General features: G+C 37.6%; 1 protein-coding gene across 6 annotated transcripts in view; it reads left to right on the top strand.

The window, feature by feature from the left end:
* The window catches only part of ATE1 (arginyltransferase 1), an 89,693-nt gene that overhangs the window by 15,272 nt on the left and 56,799 nt on the right, over positions 1 to 17,622 (top strand). For 2 of the 6 annotated variants that reach the window (XM_020786476.3, XM_020786475.3), the window contains exons 7-9: positions 16 to 144; positions 2,952 to 3,080; positions 15,898 to 15,930. In XM_020786476.3, the coding sequence (XP_020642135.3) occupies positions 16 to 144; positions 2,952 to 3,080; positions 15,898 to 15,930 (291 nt within the window). The remainder of the gene's footprint in view (positions 1 to 15; positions 145 to 2,951; positions 3,081 to 15,897; positions 15,931 to 17,622) is intronic. The other 4 variants (XM_020786481.3, XM_020786478.3, XM_020786480.3 and 1 more) reach the window with 2 other exon arrangements.

The following is a 17,622-nucleotide window of genomic DNA, read 5'->3' as shown; positions in this document are numbered from 1 at the left end:
CTAATTCTTTGGAAGGTGAGGCTGGTGCGATCATCTCCACCAAGTTCCCAGTTCAAAGCCACATTTCAGGAGTCTTACCAGGTCTATAAACATTACCAGATGGTTATTCACAAGGACCCACCTGATAAACCAACCGCCAGTCAGGTCAGGCAGCATGTTGATTTGGTCCATTTTGAGACAATCAATAGCTCTTTCTTTAAAAACCTTATTTCCCATGGAAGCTTAAAAAATGATACGAACGCAGCCAAACTGAACATCTTGGAAATACTAGTAGGTTTTACAGATCTCATGGGTGCCACAAATAATTAAACACATTTATAACAGGAAAGAGAAATAATAAGGTGTTTTGCTTGGATATTAGTGAGGTTATGAAGAGAAGACTGGGAAAGCAAATGAATACTCTGTAAATTGCTCAAACATTAGAACAGCTACATGTTAAGAACTCTGTTCATGCTTTTATAATGGGCACTTTTACAGGTAATTGTATATTTCATAAGTAGTAATATAAAGCAAAAGAAGAAGAGGAAGAAGTACTGCTACCAATATTCTATAAGAATACAGTGGTGCCCCGCATAGCGACGTTAATCCGTTCCGGATTAATCGTCGCTATGAGGAAACATTGCTAAACGGATCGAAAAACCCATAGGAACGTATTAAACTTGGTTTAATACGTTCCTATGGGGCCCAAACTCACCGTTGAGCGAAGTTCCTCCATAGCGCCGCCATTTTCGCGCCCTCGGTAAGCGAGGGCAGGACGCGAAAACACTTGCGGCGGCCATTTTGGGCGTCCGTCAGCCATTTTGGAACCGCCGATCAGCTGTTCTAGGAACATCGCAATGCGAAGATCGGTAAGCGAAACGCTTACCAATCATCGCAATGCGATTTTCGCCCTATCTAACCATCGCAATGCGGTCGCATTAGCGATCTAAAAAAATAGATTGCTATGCGAATTCGTCGTTAAACGGTGCGCTCGTTATGTGAGGCACCACTGTAGTGCTGTTGCACTAATGGGATGGTAGGTAGGCCAAACAAACAAACAAAAGGATGCCTATCATTAGAAGTAATTACCTTGGATTGAATTTCTGCTGGAGATTCTATCCATAAAGTATGTTCCATTGAAAGGGGTTGAGGAATGTAAACAAAATTACATGAAGTGTGGGAAGAGTATGTTGTCTTCTCTTGTACCAGTTCAATATCTTAATCTCTACCTGCCTTCTATTTTCCACACTCTTCTGTCTCTCATCTAGAACCTCTCCTCGAATTTTACACTTATTGTAGGACATTGTGCAACTTTCTGAAGAGGCACTCATTTGGTGTCAGGCAAGACACACGGTAGTTAAGACTGAGTCAAATTTTACTTGCTCTGCATTAGAACCCAGAAGTTCCTTCTAAACATTCTTTTGCATATTGCATTGTTCATGATATATCTTCTTCCTGCTCATGCTGCAGCCTACCATTCTGTTGTTCTTCATCTTCCAACCGTCCCATAACCCATACTTTCCAGCGTTTTTCCTCACTTACCATTTCCAACTTACTTTCCCCACACCATGTCCTGCCTGCATTCTGTGGCAGAACTCTTAAATTCCACATTGGAAATGTCTGTTTATATTTTGTTGTTTTTTAAGTGACCAGTTGGGGTAATTTTATGGTGAGGGTAATGGTCTAATAAATGTGCTTGTCACAATTATAAGGATAAAAAAATGTGGGGAGGGCATGTGGACCTGATAGGATACAAGACTGTGTAAGATGGTTTAGAATTAAAATAGTTTTCAGAATGTTTCATACTTTATGGATAAGCTGTTTAGAGTTAGTTACATTGAACATTGGATTTAACTTTTGAGTATAAACACACACAATGACCAAGGCCAGTGAAGCAGAAAATGAGGTTATCAATGGCTACTGGCTCTTAAAAACCTGGCCCTGGTGATTGACACCAGGTTTCCTGCTCAGCACAAGGAGCTTTGTCTTTTTCCCCTCTTCTAATCCTCTCCTTATAATCACAGTAAAAACCATATCTGCTGAAAGCTTTTACAGCTCCATTGCTTTAAAAGAGTTACAGTCTGTCACTTCTCTAAAATAATTAACAAGTTTGGAGTTGGGAAAAGACTGCAAATAATTAATTTAATCTTCAGTTTTAAGAACTATGACTAATGGAGAATCTGTGATAATCTAGATCTATTTCAGCAGGTATTGTATAAAACTTAACTGCAAAGCCAGCTGACATGGAACAGTGATTAAACCTTTGAAATCATTATTGCTTTGCATGAACTAAGCACTGCTCCAGCTGCATCTTATAGTGGAATATCAGTAATAGCAGACCAAATTTGTTTCAGGGAAACATCTTCCAGTAATCACTGTGTTGCTCTGGAAATAATTTGAAAACCTTAAGTATGTCCTTCTAGAACAGTGGCAGTCAAATCGTTGGTTTACCTGGAATTTTCATGGTCTGTACGTTTTTGCAGGAAGAGTTGATTGACTTGGAAATGTAAATAAACTGAGATGTGGTACTAAACATAAAAATTCCAGTAAGTAAACAAAATAAGGTTTCTTGTTTGTGTAGTTGTTATGTGCCATCTAGTCACTTTTGATTTAGGGTGAACCCGATAGGATTTTTGAAGTAGGCGAAATGTTCAAGAAGTGGTTTACCATTGCTGCCTGTTCTTCCCATGAGGTTCCATGAATGAACTTGAATTTGAACCCATGTCCCCTGAGTCCTAGCCTGGTACTACCCACTGTACCACACTAGTGCTGCTGTTCATGTAGAGCAGAATCAATCTAACATGAATCACCATTACTTCAATGTTTTAGACATTTCTGCGGTTGTTGGGTTTCCTTGTGTTTCTCCTTAGCAGAGGCTTTGAAATGGATTTGAGGAGATAATAGCCTAGCCTTACCTGCAGGAGCATTTGAACACATTCAGGTAAATGCCTCTGTTTTCCTTTGCTCTGAAGGTGAGGTTAGTACCAGTTTCTTTTGAGGATCCACGATTCAAATCATCTTTCACCCAATCTGCCTCTTTATTTGCCAAGTATCAGATGGCCATACACAAGGATTCTCCTTTTGAATGTAACGAGTACCAGGTACAGTTAACTGCATGTACTTTTTATCTATATTGTAGCTTGTGGTTTGAATAACAGTAGAATAATTTGGCTCTTGATCATCAAGGCAGATCAGCTCTGATTATTATACCTTTAAGGAAACAGTTATTCACTGAGAGGGATGCCACTCCATATGAAGTTATGTTTGATAAAGGGTAGTCAAAACTGTAACAATTTAATATACTTATGTTGGGAAGGTAATCGAATAACAAGACATGCTGAAATTGATGTTGGAAGTTCTGTAGGTTTGGAGTATGCTGCACTCTGTTCTTAAGGATTCTGTATGTTATCTTTAGACCGCAACAATTGTTATAATCTTGCTTCTGCCCTGTTTAAACACTCCTTTGAAAGTAATATCCGTTGTTACTAAATGCTTATTGATTTGAAATAAGCACACTGGCTCAGATCCAGTACAAGTATAATGTTTCCTGCTCTCTTAACTATTGTTAAGGTACTGGGGGAAGCTCTCTAGGCTTGCGTTCCAATCCTCCTTTCTTTTTTCATGTCCTTCATGTCTTCCCCACATCCTCCTTCTCATCTTGGACCCTCTTCCACGTTCCCAGTTTAGTGCTAATCATGATGAATACATGAGAACATTTCTAATCCCTTAAGCCTCAGTTAATTGATCGTGCAACCTAACCATCAGTACCTTGGAATCAGTCTTGAATTTATAGAAACAAAAACTCAGGATTCAAGTTAATAACTCAGATTTATCATGTCTTAAAGATGCGTTTTGAACTAAATTTCATTAACAGTTTAGGATTTAACATCAATTAGAAACAGCAGTGTCATGTATTTTGGCCATTCTGTCTACCAAAATGATTTAATGTCACTTAGTTCATTTTTCCAGTTACTGGGATTGGTTCTTTGAAAGAATACCAAAAAAGCCACACCTTTAGAGCAGTACAAATTTTATAGAACCTGCAATGTCTCAGTAGCCTATGGCAAGGTGTCAGCACTTTTTGGATAGAATTAATTGTATTTTTGTTGTTGTAATCATTGGTCATAGAAACTGAGGACTTAAACATAGCATCTAAAATAGAGAATATAGGTAAAACAATAAAATGTTAAAATGCAGAATACCTAGTAAAATAATATGACATAATGTTTAAAGTACTCTACAGTGGTGCCTCACTTAACGATTGCCCCGCATTATGACGAATCCGCTTTACGACTGTCTTTTTGCAATCGCAATTGCGATCGCAAAACGATGGTCTAAATGGGGGAATTTTGCTTTGCGATGATTGGCTCCCTGCTTCAGGAACCGAGTCTTTGCAAAACGATGTTTTTTAAACAGCTGATTGGCGGTTTCAAAATGGCCACCGGGTAATTAAAATGGCTCCCTGCTGTGTTTAGGGAAGCATTCCTCACTATACAGGCAGCGAAAATGGCTGCCATATGGAGGATCTTTGCTGGACAGTGAGTTTTTACCCCATTGGAACGCACTGAACGGGTTTCAATGGTTTTTTAATTTTCGCTTTACGATGTTTCCGCTTAACGGCGATTTTCCTGGAACGGATTGTTGCCGTTAAGCGAGGCACCACTGTACTTGATTCTGACAATGGGGCAGAGGACCTGCTTCATGGGAACTTTACAAGTTCTTCCCTCAAGGTATAGTTTGTAAATGCTTTTTTAAGTAGTATACTAGCAAGATTTCACTCGTTACCATGAAGGTAAATTTGCTTTTCTTGAAATTGAGAAACTTTGAATTATGAATCAATCGAGCATCTCAGTTGGCATCCTGCTCAAGATCCCAGCCGGAGATCTGTTTTGTGGCCCAGGGCTTAATGTCTTATAGTGAAGGCAAGGAATACATTTTCAGAATAAGGGGTAAATGTCTCAGTAACACCAATAGGAGAGTTTGACTAAATGGTTATATAAGAAGCCATCAGGCTTCCTGAAAATCTCAACAATTGCAGTTGAGCTCTCTGTAATTGGAGGCAGAGTTGCTTCAAGAGTACCCTGGGAAGGGCTACGATTTCCCTTACAAAATTATTCTGTCTATTTCTAGTTGGGCAAGCTAGCACTCTCTCATTCCATCCTCAGATTTCAGCGTTATACTTTTCCCTGGAATGTTTTAAGCATTGGGGTTGTTGATTATTCTCCTTTAGAAGATAGGAATTCTATAACTATACCCACCAGTTGTCATGTAGTTGTAAGAGATGCACTGAATTATGTAGTCTAAAACAAGGGCTCCTGAAAAGAAAGACCAAATAATTAAAAAATGGGCATTGCTCTATTTGCCAAGCATTATTTTATTTATTTATTTACAAGATTTCTTAGCCATGCCATTACCAGTGGCCTCTGAGCGGCGTACAACGATATTAAAACTTTAAAAACATTAAAAACATTAAAAATAGGCAGTATTATAATAATATCATATATTAAAAACAATCATTAAAACATTAATATTAATAAATCCTGCTGCTCATATGGCCAGCTAAAGATTATCTACCTTTGCTTCACTGTACTACTAATGAAGATGACAAGCTTTGTTTTATTATAATTAATTCCCAATCTTCTTTTCAGAGTAATCAGATAGTCCAACCACCATTTTTATAAACCCAAGCATAGCAAAAGACAGAAATGTCATATCATCTAATAAGAACAGCATTGGTCACAACTCAAAATGCATTTGCTGCAATCCAAAATCTTTGGCTTATCTAAGTTGACTTCTTTGACTTTATTTCTCTCTGCTTCATTTTTTTCCCCATAGGTTGCCTCATTTTATAGTTGAAGCATTATTTTTGTTTGTAAGGAAATAACATTATTTGCCAATTTGTGGGCGTATCAGCAGTGTACATGCTGGGCATTTGAGAAGTATATGCATATAAGTAATTACCCATTTTAGATACAATGCAAAACCATGGTTTAGCACTACAGAAAGTTGAAGTGTACTTGTCCCTTTCTCCTTGTACCTGTGAAAAGGAGAGTGAAACTTTGCCTTTTTGTTTTAAATTACCAGGGATAAATGGCTGTTTTTGACCTCGAGTTAGTTTAAGCTGTAGTTAAAACAAACCAGAATTAAACAGTAGTTTAATTGGGGAAAATACTTTGTGTCACTGAATCCACGTGCATACCCTTTTAACTTTATATCTAATATTCCAGTGGAAAAATAATTTGGTTATTGATATACTATTCAGCCTAATTTTATTGATCAGATTTCTGTTGAAGTGAATGAATTATTAAGGGCTTAACACACACCCTTCTTATTTTCAGCTTGCTGCTTTTATTGTATTTTTAGCATTACATTTGTCATACTGAACAGAAGCCACTAAATCTGGTTCTTCTCAGGAAAGAGGCTGTGTGTGCATGTTTTAGTTCCTCCCCCTTTACAGTGTTTAGCTTTGTATACAGTTGAAACCATGCAATTAAGATACCGTAACAGGACTTCTTCCTGTTGTTCTAATATTTCCTGGAATTCTGAGATATTTTAAACCAAAGACACAGCGGCCCTGTGCTTGTGTGCACATACCCCAAGGAATTAAAATAAATGATGAGCCTGCAATTCTGTGCATGATTAATTGGGAAAAGGTTCCATAGATATAGTATAATTTATAGAATTATACAACAAAAATAGATGATGAGGTACAAATGATAAATATTAGGGAGGGAGCACTGACTGCTAATATCCTGATTCAAAGCAGCACAATGAGGACAAAGGTTAATTACATTTGAAATCAGTGGGACTGAAGTCATGGCTAGCTTCACCTATTAATTCAATGGGTATATTTGTGCATCTAGCTTGGGTTGGATTGTATGTAAAAGGGGAATAAAATCATATAGCTTTCTATTTTGCATATGTGAATTCTGTGATTACAGAGGCTTATTACAGATGACCATTTGAAATATGCTGAAAAAGAAACTAAATATGCTTTGATTGCTTGGTAGAAATCACAGAATGCTTGTCACTTCTGTAAATGAGAATAATGAATATTGAAAGTTGGGTTACTGGATGGTCCCTAAATCCAAGATCAACTTTGAGTATCTGAATGCAGTTGTCTGTGGGAAATGATACCTTTATAAAATTCCCAAACACCTAAAGGCAGGACCTGTGTAGCATACCCATAATAGTTTGCCTAAAAAGTGCTCAGAATTGACTTTCATGGACTGCTAATACCAAATCTTGTGAGCACTTAACAAAGTAAATATAGAAAGTAGAATATACATTTGCATATTCTAATTATTATGTATAAGCTTTGCATAGATACATTTAGATTAATGCACACCAGTGCTGATTAGTTGATGTGATCTTAATTGCTGCTTGATGGTTATTGGCTGAAATCCTGTTGCTTAGCGTTGTAAGGCTGCAATACACCCATTTGAATCAATGGCACTTGTGGAGGACTTGACACATCTGATTCAATATGCTTATTTTAGTGCAATTTACTATGCTGAGCAACAATTTCAGACATTGACACAAGTAACATCTTCTGAGTATTTGTCTTCCTTCCAAAGGCAACAGTAATCTGCTATGACTTGCACAGCCAACAGTAATCTACTACAGCTTCTTAGACATTGTTATATTCTCTGTGAAAAACAGAGGATCAAGCAAATAAAATGTATATATGGCATGCAATATACTACTGTACTTACATTACTGTATGACACATCTGTTTTTCTTAAATCTGTTATTTTGAATATTCAGAGCTAAAATCATGCCATTATCTGTACTAATAAAGTTTTGTTCCATGTTTATATCAGGTTACAAAGTTTAAACTTTAAAACATGTATCTGTTTTCTGTTGCTGCCTTTGATAAGAGTATACTATTTTGGGGTTGCCATATGCAGTTTCCATAGTGTTCTTTTAGTTAAAACTGACTTTTGGTTAAGTCCCTTTATGGTATTCTGTGTCTTCTGAAGAAATAGTTTACATCTGCAGGGTAACCAAAACAAACCAAGTGGCAATTACACCAGTTAGAAAACATTTCCATACATGATCATAAGTCTGACAGTAGTTCTCTCAAATAGCCATAGTTAACCATTTTATTACTATTCAGCTTTACTGAAGCAAGCATTCTGCTCCACTACTTTTCTCATATTTTATAATGACAAGTTTATAGGAAAAACTAGTGTGTTGCTCAGTTTCCACCGCAAAACTAGACAAACTCCTTACCTTAGGCTTAATCAAATATTTGTTTTGGAAGAAAAATTATTGAAAGAACTACAAAATATTCAGTCTCAAAAGCTGCAATAATGTGGCTGAGCTGTTTCTGAATAGTCTTTCCTTTTTTTCATTATCTCTCCCAAATGACACTTGAATGTTTAAATGTGGAGAGCAAAGCATATTTATTGAAGTTAAAGAAAATGGTTCAGGTTGATATTATTCTGAGATGGGTACATTTATTTTGTTTTTTTATCAGTAATCCCCTTCTGTTTTGAGGTAGCTTCAAGCATTTAATTTATTTATACACTATTAAGAGAGTCAAGAGATGTGTTATAAGGATGAAGACTTGTGAGGTGGACATTGAGCCATAGTACAGGCTAGTACTGTTTGGAGTTCAAAATAACTACTGATCAAAAATAGAAGTGAATGTTTGTGTTCTTCACACTCTGAAGAAAAGAGACATGGAAGGCTAGTTATAGTAATTAATGATAAGTGAGGCTTATCACTAGTTACGAGCATCATAATAAGCCATGTCTTATCAAGGTATTCAAACTAGCCTATTAAAAAAAGAATAAAACCCTTGCTTGGGATTTATGTGGGTATCAAGCCTGCTAGACCACTGTTTCCCAACCTTGGGTGACACGGGGGTCCTTGGACTGCAACTCCCAGAAATTCTGGCCAGTAGAGTAAGTGGTGAAGGCTTCTGGGAGTTGCTGTCCAAAAACCCTTGAGTTACCCACAGTTGGGAACTAGATTTGGGATATTTGTATTCGTATCCCTGGGGATATGAATATGAATATTGGCACCACAGGTGCCACGTAAATCCAGCCCCCCCCAAACTGGCTGGTCCACTCGGTGGTTGCCATGCAGTACACACAGCCGTCATTGCCAATCATGGAAGCAACCTGGCTGGTGCTTCCTCACCTCTCAGTGCAGCTGACAACTCCATCGAGGAGGCAGGAGGGAACCACAGTGCTAGACAATTCATAACATGCTACTATCTCCCCAGAATTAATTGACTGGTATAGTTAGCCTTTAATTATTATGCTGAAGTAATTCTGAAATATGGAGTAAAATATTTCTGTTGCGCTATGCGTATAATGCTAAGGTTCTCTTTAGCAATGTTTACATATTTAGATAGGTTAGCTTTGAACAGCTTTGTCAAGCTTTTTGAATTCTGTCTTTGAAGTCTCATGTTTTGAGCTTAAAATCAATCAAAGCTGGTCTGATCAAAGGTTTAAATATGTATTTTTTCTCCAGGATGATTGCACATTCCTAAGTTCGGTGCATTCTGTAATAACTTCAGATATAAGAAAATATCTCAAAATAAAACTTTGCTGAAAAGTATCTTAGAAGTGAGCAAATACTTTAAAAACAATCTAGCATTTTCTGACCAATGAAATGCTAAAAGAAAAAAAATCTTGGAAAGCATGCCTAGTGTCAAAAATATATTCTTTTTCCAGTGGTGCAATATTTTCTGTTTTAACTATAAGTAATTATGAAGGTCAAAACACGCACACAAAAAGAAGGTGGTACATTTGCTCAGAAGCTGACCTATTTCTCAAACCTGAATGGATGTCTGGAAACTCCATCACTACTCTCAGATTCAGAGCTATAATTAGAATAACAAAACCAACAATTTTCCCATGCCTATGCCATAAAGCTCCAGATTACCCAGGCTTCTGAACACCTTGGTTGTGAATGATTCTTTAAGGACTAGCTATAGACACCACACTGTTCCCTTGTCTTCAGAGGCGGCTTAGGCCTATAGAAATCTCCCTTTTAATTGTCAAACAGCTTGTCTAAATATTTACCACCCATTTGTAAGTTAATTGGAGCTTGCTTTCAGCTGCGGACATATTGCGGTAGAATTAAGCCCCAAAACAAAATCAAATATCGTTAGAGAAGAGAAAAGAAAACCATGTTATGGTTCTTTGAAGCTCCTGACTCAGTGATTTTTAAAAAATCTATATTGCTTTATTCTACTGGAACCCAAAATTATGGTTCATAATTACCTTATCAGCACAAGTGTTACAAACCAGTTAAAGTGGTAAAGCATCATATGACAGCATAAGAATTGACAATCTGTTGTATCATAAGCTTTTGTGGAACAGACTCCATGAAGAAAATGCTGTATAAATGTAATTATTTGATGTAGCCATGAGGGAATATGCTACCTAAGATTTTATTATACTAGTGCACTTTGTTTTTATGGCGAATTGCCTCAAGTTAGGAAATCACCATGGGAATTAGCTGTTGCCTGCTGAGTTGTATTACTCAGTACCCAATAGATAGTGTCCACAGTAACTTGGGGCAATTGGCAATAGTTATGCTATTAATGTTATGCTGGCATAATTACATAAGAAGTTTTTGACCTGTGTTCCTTATGACTGCTTTCCGGTTTCAAGAAACATACATAAGATTCCTTGGCTGCTGGCTTTACTCATTATCTGCCTGTTTGGCCTTAATTTGTACACATGGTGTGAAAAGGATGTGTTTAAAAACAAAATATAAGTACAGGATACCTTGTGGTCTAGTCTGATACTGTCTTGGAAACTGTTTAGCCCATTCACAGACTGGTTTGCCATGCTATCAGAATGTTTGGTTTCTGAAGAATTCCTGAATATAGGCTGGTCACAATTTGCTGCTATCAGTCCTTGGTGGTAGGAGCCCAATCCCATATTTTCCATTTAATGATAGTGTGGGCTGGGGAACATTTGCAGATTAGAACTGATTGTTGGGAAATTAACAGTTTCTTCCTACTCACCTAATCCGTTTCTCCTTATTAAGCGACTGTTCGCATGCTAGCAAGGAAGGCTTCAGCAGTATGTGGATTGAGAAATCCCAGAAGTACAAGCTGGATTTCGAAGGGACAGGTGAACTAGAGACCAAATTGCTAATATGTGCTGGATCATAGAGAAAGCCAGAGAGTTCCACAAAAAACAGCCAAAAAACCACATTGACTACGCAAAAGCCTTTCACTGTGTGGACCCACAGCAAACTATGGCAAGTTCTTAAAGAAATGGGAGTGCCTGACCACCTTATCTGTCTCCTGAGAAATCTCTATGTGGGACAGGAAGCAATAGTTAGAACTGGATATGGAACAACTGATTGGTTCAAAATTGGGAAAGGAGTATGGCAAGGTTGTATATTGTCTCCCTGCTTATTTAACTTATATGCAGAATACATCATGTGAAAGGCGGGACTGGATGAATCCCAACCCAGAATTAAGGTTGCTGGAACAACCTCAGATATGCAGATAATACAACTCTGATGATAGAAAGTGAGGAGGAACTAAAGAACCTCTTAATGAGGGTGAAAGAGGAGAGCACAAAAATGGTCTGAAGCTCAACATCAAAAAAACTTAAGATCATGGCCACTGGGTCCCATCACCTCCTGGGAAATGGAAAGGGAGGATATGCAGGCAGTGACAGATTTTACTTTCTTTGGCTCCATGATCACTGCAGATGGTGACAGCAGCCACAAAATTAAAAGACGCCTGCTTCTTGGGAGGAAAGCGATGACAAACCTAGACAGCATCTTAAAAAGCAGACACATCACCTTGCTGACAAAGGTCTGCATAGTCAAAGCTATGTTTTTTCCAGTAGTGATGTATGGAAGTGAGAACTGGACCATAAAGAAGGCCGAGAAGAATTGATGCTTTTGAATTGTGGTGCTAGAGGAGGCTCTTGAGAGTCCCCTGGACTGCAAAGAGAGCGAACCTATCCATTTTGAAGGAAATCAACCCTGAGTGCTCACTGGAAGGGCAGATCCTGAAGCTGAGGCTTCTATACTTTGACCATCTCATGAGAATACTCCCTGGAAAAGACCTTGATGCTGGAGAAGAGTGAAGGCGAGAGTAGAAGGGGATGACAGAGGACAAGACGGTTGGACGGTGTCATTGAAGCTACCAACATGAATTTGACCAAACTAAGGGAGGCAGTGGAAGACAGGAGGGCCTGGCATGCTCTGTTCCATGGGGTCACAAAGAGTAGGACACAATGACTAAACAACAAAAAGCATGTTGAAGTGGACAAGGGAGATCCTGCAATTAGACACTGTGGGAAGGAATTAACATGTGAAGGAAGAGTTACAAAATGAGTCCTGGTGTTTTTTTTTTCATAATGCTTCGTAGAGTGTGTTTGATTTAAATCATAATTTAAAATTAAAAAATCAGATTTTTTTTACATTTAAAAAATTTCCAATATTTAAAATAAATTTTGATTTAAATCAAATTGATTCTGTTGATTTTAATCTACCTTGACATGTCTAATCCCTTTCATGCTACCACCAAGAAACACCTTCATATCTATGGTGTGTTTTGGAAAATTTACAATGTAAAACTAGAAAAAATATGGAAGTGATTAATTATTTCTTTAAAATAGTGTGTGTATGTCTTCGTATTTGTCTCTGTACAAGAAATCAAATTAAGTTCTTGTGTAGGAGAGTCCTTTTAAATTGATATCTCGATATTAGATCACCTAAAAATTGTGTCCTGGTTATTTTTCTTTGGGGTTGCTGTACAAAATGTAGTTACAATCCTTGCTTGCTACTTTTTTGCAGCTTTGTCCAAAATTATTTGTGGCACCTGAATTGAAATAGCTCCTTTAAAAATAAAATAAAATACAAATTCAGGTGGTCTGTAGTTCAAAGAACTGTTTTTATTTCAGCAATTGTGAATGCATCTTCTCTGTTGTGCATTTTATATGAATTGCCTGTATGTAATATGTCACAAAGTGCACTACTGGTCCCCCATCTCCACCCTGTGTGTGTGTGTCATCTCTTTAGCTGGGCATGCTGAAATCAAGGGGAGTGGGGCCAGCCTTGTGTGGGATCTTGAGGTCAAGCTACCTAAGTGATTTCTTTCACCTTTCTTCATTCACCTAATAGATATAACAAAACCCAAAATCCATAGCTGGTTGGTAGTTTTATTTGGATTAATTCAACATTCATGGAATATGTAAACTTTCAGTTTCTTCATAACTCTTCATCATGCTAGGTGCTGAAATCAGAGTGGGGCTCTTGTGATTACAGTTTTACTTGCATCCCTCCCCCCTGCTACATTCACCATAGAATTTGCACATTAGATGAAATTAAGAGGCCATATAGTATGGCTTCCTCTAGCAAGGCAATACTATGGAGTACAGACCTCCCAAAGATTGATGAATGTAAGTGCTCAGAGTTTCTATTCAATGTGACCAGACATTCCCATATAACACATCAGATGGGAGCCTAGCATATTACAAAAATCTGATCACTGAGCCATGGTCTAAATAGTCAACCTTCAAATAGCTTCTTTGTGAGGCTTACAGTAAGTTATAATTAGAGATGGGGGTATTTGTATACAAATAGGAATGTCCCCACACAGGTGGTGTTAATGAGGGTTCAGCCCCATGGGGCCAGATAGTCCACTCACCAATCTGCCATGGATGCGGACAACGCGATTCTACCAATGGCTCTGCTGTGCGCAGTCTGCTCGCCACTCTTCGACCTTGTAGTGAGGCTTGTCCTCCAACCTCCTGCCAGGAGTCGCGAGTGAATTGTGCCCTGTGGAGACATTCGTAGAATCGTGCTGTCCGTGTCTGTGGCAGATCGGTGAGTGGACCCTCGTTAACGCCTCCTGTGTGGGGATATTTGTATTTGTATACGAATACCCACCTCTCTAGATTTATAATGCATGAAACAGGCACAAAATGCTGATGCTTTAGAGGAATAGATGACTTTGATCATACAGGTGAAACTGCTGCCCCAAATGAATATTGTTTGGTCATGGCTCTTTTTGAAGGAGACTGAAACTTATTATTCATATCTGTACTGCATGGCACTTGTATTTCTAAGAAAAATAAATCTTTATAAGTCTTTAAAGATCTAGCCCCCTATTGCAAGTTTGATTCTGGAGCTTGCAATTTGGGAGCCTTGTGGAATTTCCATAGAAAATGCTATAGTACTACATTCCACCCACCAGAACAAATGCGACACCAAAATGTTTTGTAACTTGAGGCAAGAACAGAACAGCTTGGGGAAACAAGGATAAAAACAGTTATCAATTGAGCCTTGTGTTGTTTGCTCAATTGACAGGAAGAAAACCAAAGGATCAGTGCTGAAAAGGATACTTTTAGTGGTGCAGTGTTTTGTCAGGAAAAGGCTTCCACTTTCCTTTATCATCCTCTCTGTTTGGTTCTTGACTAAACATATTGAATGGGAACTGGAGTTGATTTGGTCTTTTTGGTTGCCTTGTCTCCATGTATTAGTCTACTGGCAATTATACTGACTTGGCTTTGAAGGTATTCAGAAATGGCCAGGTACTAAGTAAAACTCACCAGAATACTAAGAATAAATTCAGAGCCAGTGAGTTGTAGTTGGTGGAGTGTTGGACTAGGACTCCGGAGACTTGGGTTCAAGTCTTGCCTCCACTATGTGAACTTACTGTGAGGCGTCAGTGGTAGGCTACCCCTTGGCTATTTCACATACCTTGAAAATCCTATAAGGGTTACTGTAGGTCAGAAGTGACTCCATGGCACATAACAAGAATAATAATTCACCAATACAGCTTACATGGAAACGTTCTCTGGAAGACTTTAATCTTGACTCTTTATGAACTACTCAAAGGTTGAAGATCGAAATGGTGGTTGGGCAGCTTACAGAGAGGGAAATTCCGATTGAACATTCAAGGGCTGGCCTGACTTAATTCTGTTCTTCCAAAGTGACCCATTTCACATACAGTAAAACTAAGTTATAAGGGCAAAGGTAAAAGTTGTACATGGCTGGCAGATGTCCATATCTGCTTTTCCATATGTTGTCTCCTTGTCCAGGGACATGTCCTAGGGCTTCTTGCATACAATTTCTCCTTCAATTCTGGTTTTGAGGTGAGAAAAATCATGGAAATGTGAAATGCTTGCTCTCCTATATTGGATTACTTGTGTAGTAGAGAGGAAAGTGATCATTTGGCTAGGCAAAAGCTGACTGAGCCAGGGCTGAGTCTTCTGAGCAACAGAATCCTTTCTTGAGTTTCTCATATTCCTGATGCTGGAAGAAAACTGCAGCCTAAGATAAGGTGAGGATGAAACTTGTTTTCAGCATTAGTGGGTCATAACTAAGTAACTTTATGTAAAATATCCTAAGATGTTTTTATGTAAAATATCCTAAGATATCCTGAGCTGTCATGTGTCATATAGGTTCTTTGTTGTCATAATAGTTCGTTGGACTGCACGGCAGTTTTCAGTCTGTAGTTAAAATCTTCCAATTCCTTCTCTAAAAATGTTAAATATCAGATCAAAGCTGTGTCTAATTGCTGTCTTACAGATTTGTTAAATGTAATCGATAACGTCAAAGCAGGTAGTTTGTTAGAAATGTAGCTGTTTGTATACAGCAAAGTACCAAAGGAAAATTACTGTTACTTTATTCATATTATTCTGCAGCATTACATTGTAGTTGTTACCTGTGTTTTTTCAAAGAATTTTTATTGTTTATGGAAATTTAAATTATTTGCAGGTTTTGTTCACAAATTAACACTAGGATTAAATGTCAAGTATTAAGCATAGGCTATGTTCTGGTAAATTGTATATTATAGTAATAAATCTAAGATAAAATCTTTACTTATTTGTTTTTCTCTCTGTGTTTTGTGTCTGTTTTGTTCCATGTTGAACATGTATCCTTGGTGACATGGGCTTACGATAAATACCCTTAATACAGTTTACACGGTTCCTCTGTGACTCTCCACTTGAGGTATGAAATCATCTCTAAATAAAATCAACTGTAAATATCTGCAATGTTTTGACACAACTTACAGATTGTTTTCTTTACTTAGTGTGCACAGTTATATGTATGTAGAGAATTAAAAATTTACAGATATCATTGATTATAGAAATCTAAGTGTATAGGTGATTTTGGTGCAATTTGCTTTATTTGTGATTCTTAAAAATGCTAGAGGCATTTTACACACTTTCTTAAGAGTACTTGTATGTATTGATAGTGGAACTTCACAGTCCTTACTCGGCTTTGTATTTCTTCCTGCTGTTTAAAGGTGGTTGCCTTTTTGTTGTTAACTCCTTGAGCATTCTTCTTTTGGTACCTGATATATTGACTGGTAGAGGCAGTCTGCTTTTAAAATATTAAGTTTGTGTCTGTGTTATGCATGATTGCCAATAATATTTAATTATAAGCATGTGATCAATGTCTACTTGTTCTCTTCAGTAAGGTGGAATGAGGTTGGTCCCTCAGGTGGCACATCCTGTGAGATGCAAAGTAGAGAGAGCTGTGTGTGCCACTTGACCTATGGCCCCCACAGCTAGTCTTCTGCTCTTGGGTGCAATAAACCATGCTGTCTGAGCACTTTTTACTCATGGAACTGTGGGGCAGTGCCATCTTTTCCTTAGCTTCAGGCCGTGATTCTCAAATGAAGGGCTGAGATGTCGTTCATATTTAATTAAAACAAAACTAGAACATATATGTGGGTCACCAAACGTTTAAGAGCTGCTATTTTACCATCTTATCCATTGCTTCAGGCAGTGATTCCCAAATTACTGGTTTGGATGTGATTCATTTATTGAAACAAAATTAGAACTTATGTATGGATGACCAAACATTTTGAGCTGGTCCTGCTATTTTCATTTGGTATGCAGTTGTAGTTGTAGATGTCAGACATGGGAAATTATTTTTTTCAAAGGGTGGTGTATTAGTTTTATCATTAGGTAAAAGAAATAAAAGGTAACTATGATGGTGATAAGCAACTTACTAAGTTATTTTTCTGAGTAGCTGCTGAACCTGAGCAATTTCTCAGCATATTCGTTCTGCTCCAATGGGTTTATAGCCTTACTGCATATATGGACAACCCCATTCACTTAATTTGAAGATTTAGTGTGGCAAAATGCTTTTATTTAATATTTTAAATATAATGTTTATTTAATTATTTAAAATATTTTAATAATTGATTGTTTTATCTATCTTTTTTAATGATAAGCCACATTGGTTCCTTTTAAGGAGAAAGGCAGGGTAAAAATATTTCAGAGAAACAAATAATAAATAAAATGCAAGGAGCTGCACATTCAGTAAGCTAAAAAGGACACTGTTGCATACTCAGTAATTTGCCATGTATGTTCATGTATACTTAGTCTTCATTTGATCAGTCTGATATTTTGGCAGTGGGGCAAAATTAGGGAGGTGTTGGTCCGCCTTCAGAGTTAAGCAAAAGGTACTAATTGTACAGTGGTGCCTCGCAAGACAAATGTCTTGCAGGACAAAAAACTCACAAGACAAATGGTTTTGACAATGGGGTTGATGACTCGCAAGACAAATGTTCCTATGACCGTGCTTCGCAAGACGAATGTTTTCCGTTTTTTGTTCCTGCCTCATGTTTGCTGATTTTTAAATGTTTTTCTATGATGTTTAAAAAGTTAAAGTTTTTTGATTGAAATTTTT

The sequence above is a fragment of the Pogona vitticeps genome, chromosome 3, assembly GCF_051106095.1.
Source record: "Pogona vitticeps strain Pit_001003342236 chromosome 3, PviZW2.1, whole genome shotgun sequence".
In the NCBI taxonomy this organism is placed as follows: Eukaryota; Metazoa; Chordata; class Lepidosauria; order Squamata; family Agamidae; genus Pogona; species Pogona vitticeps.
The sequence above is the reverse complement of the archived record's forward strand: the minus strand, read 5'-3'. Positions and strand labels throughout refer to the sequence as shown.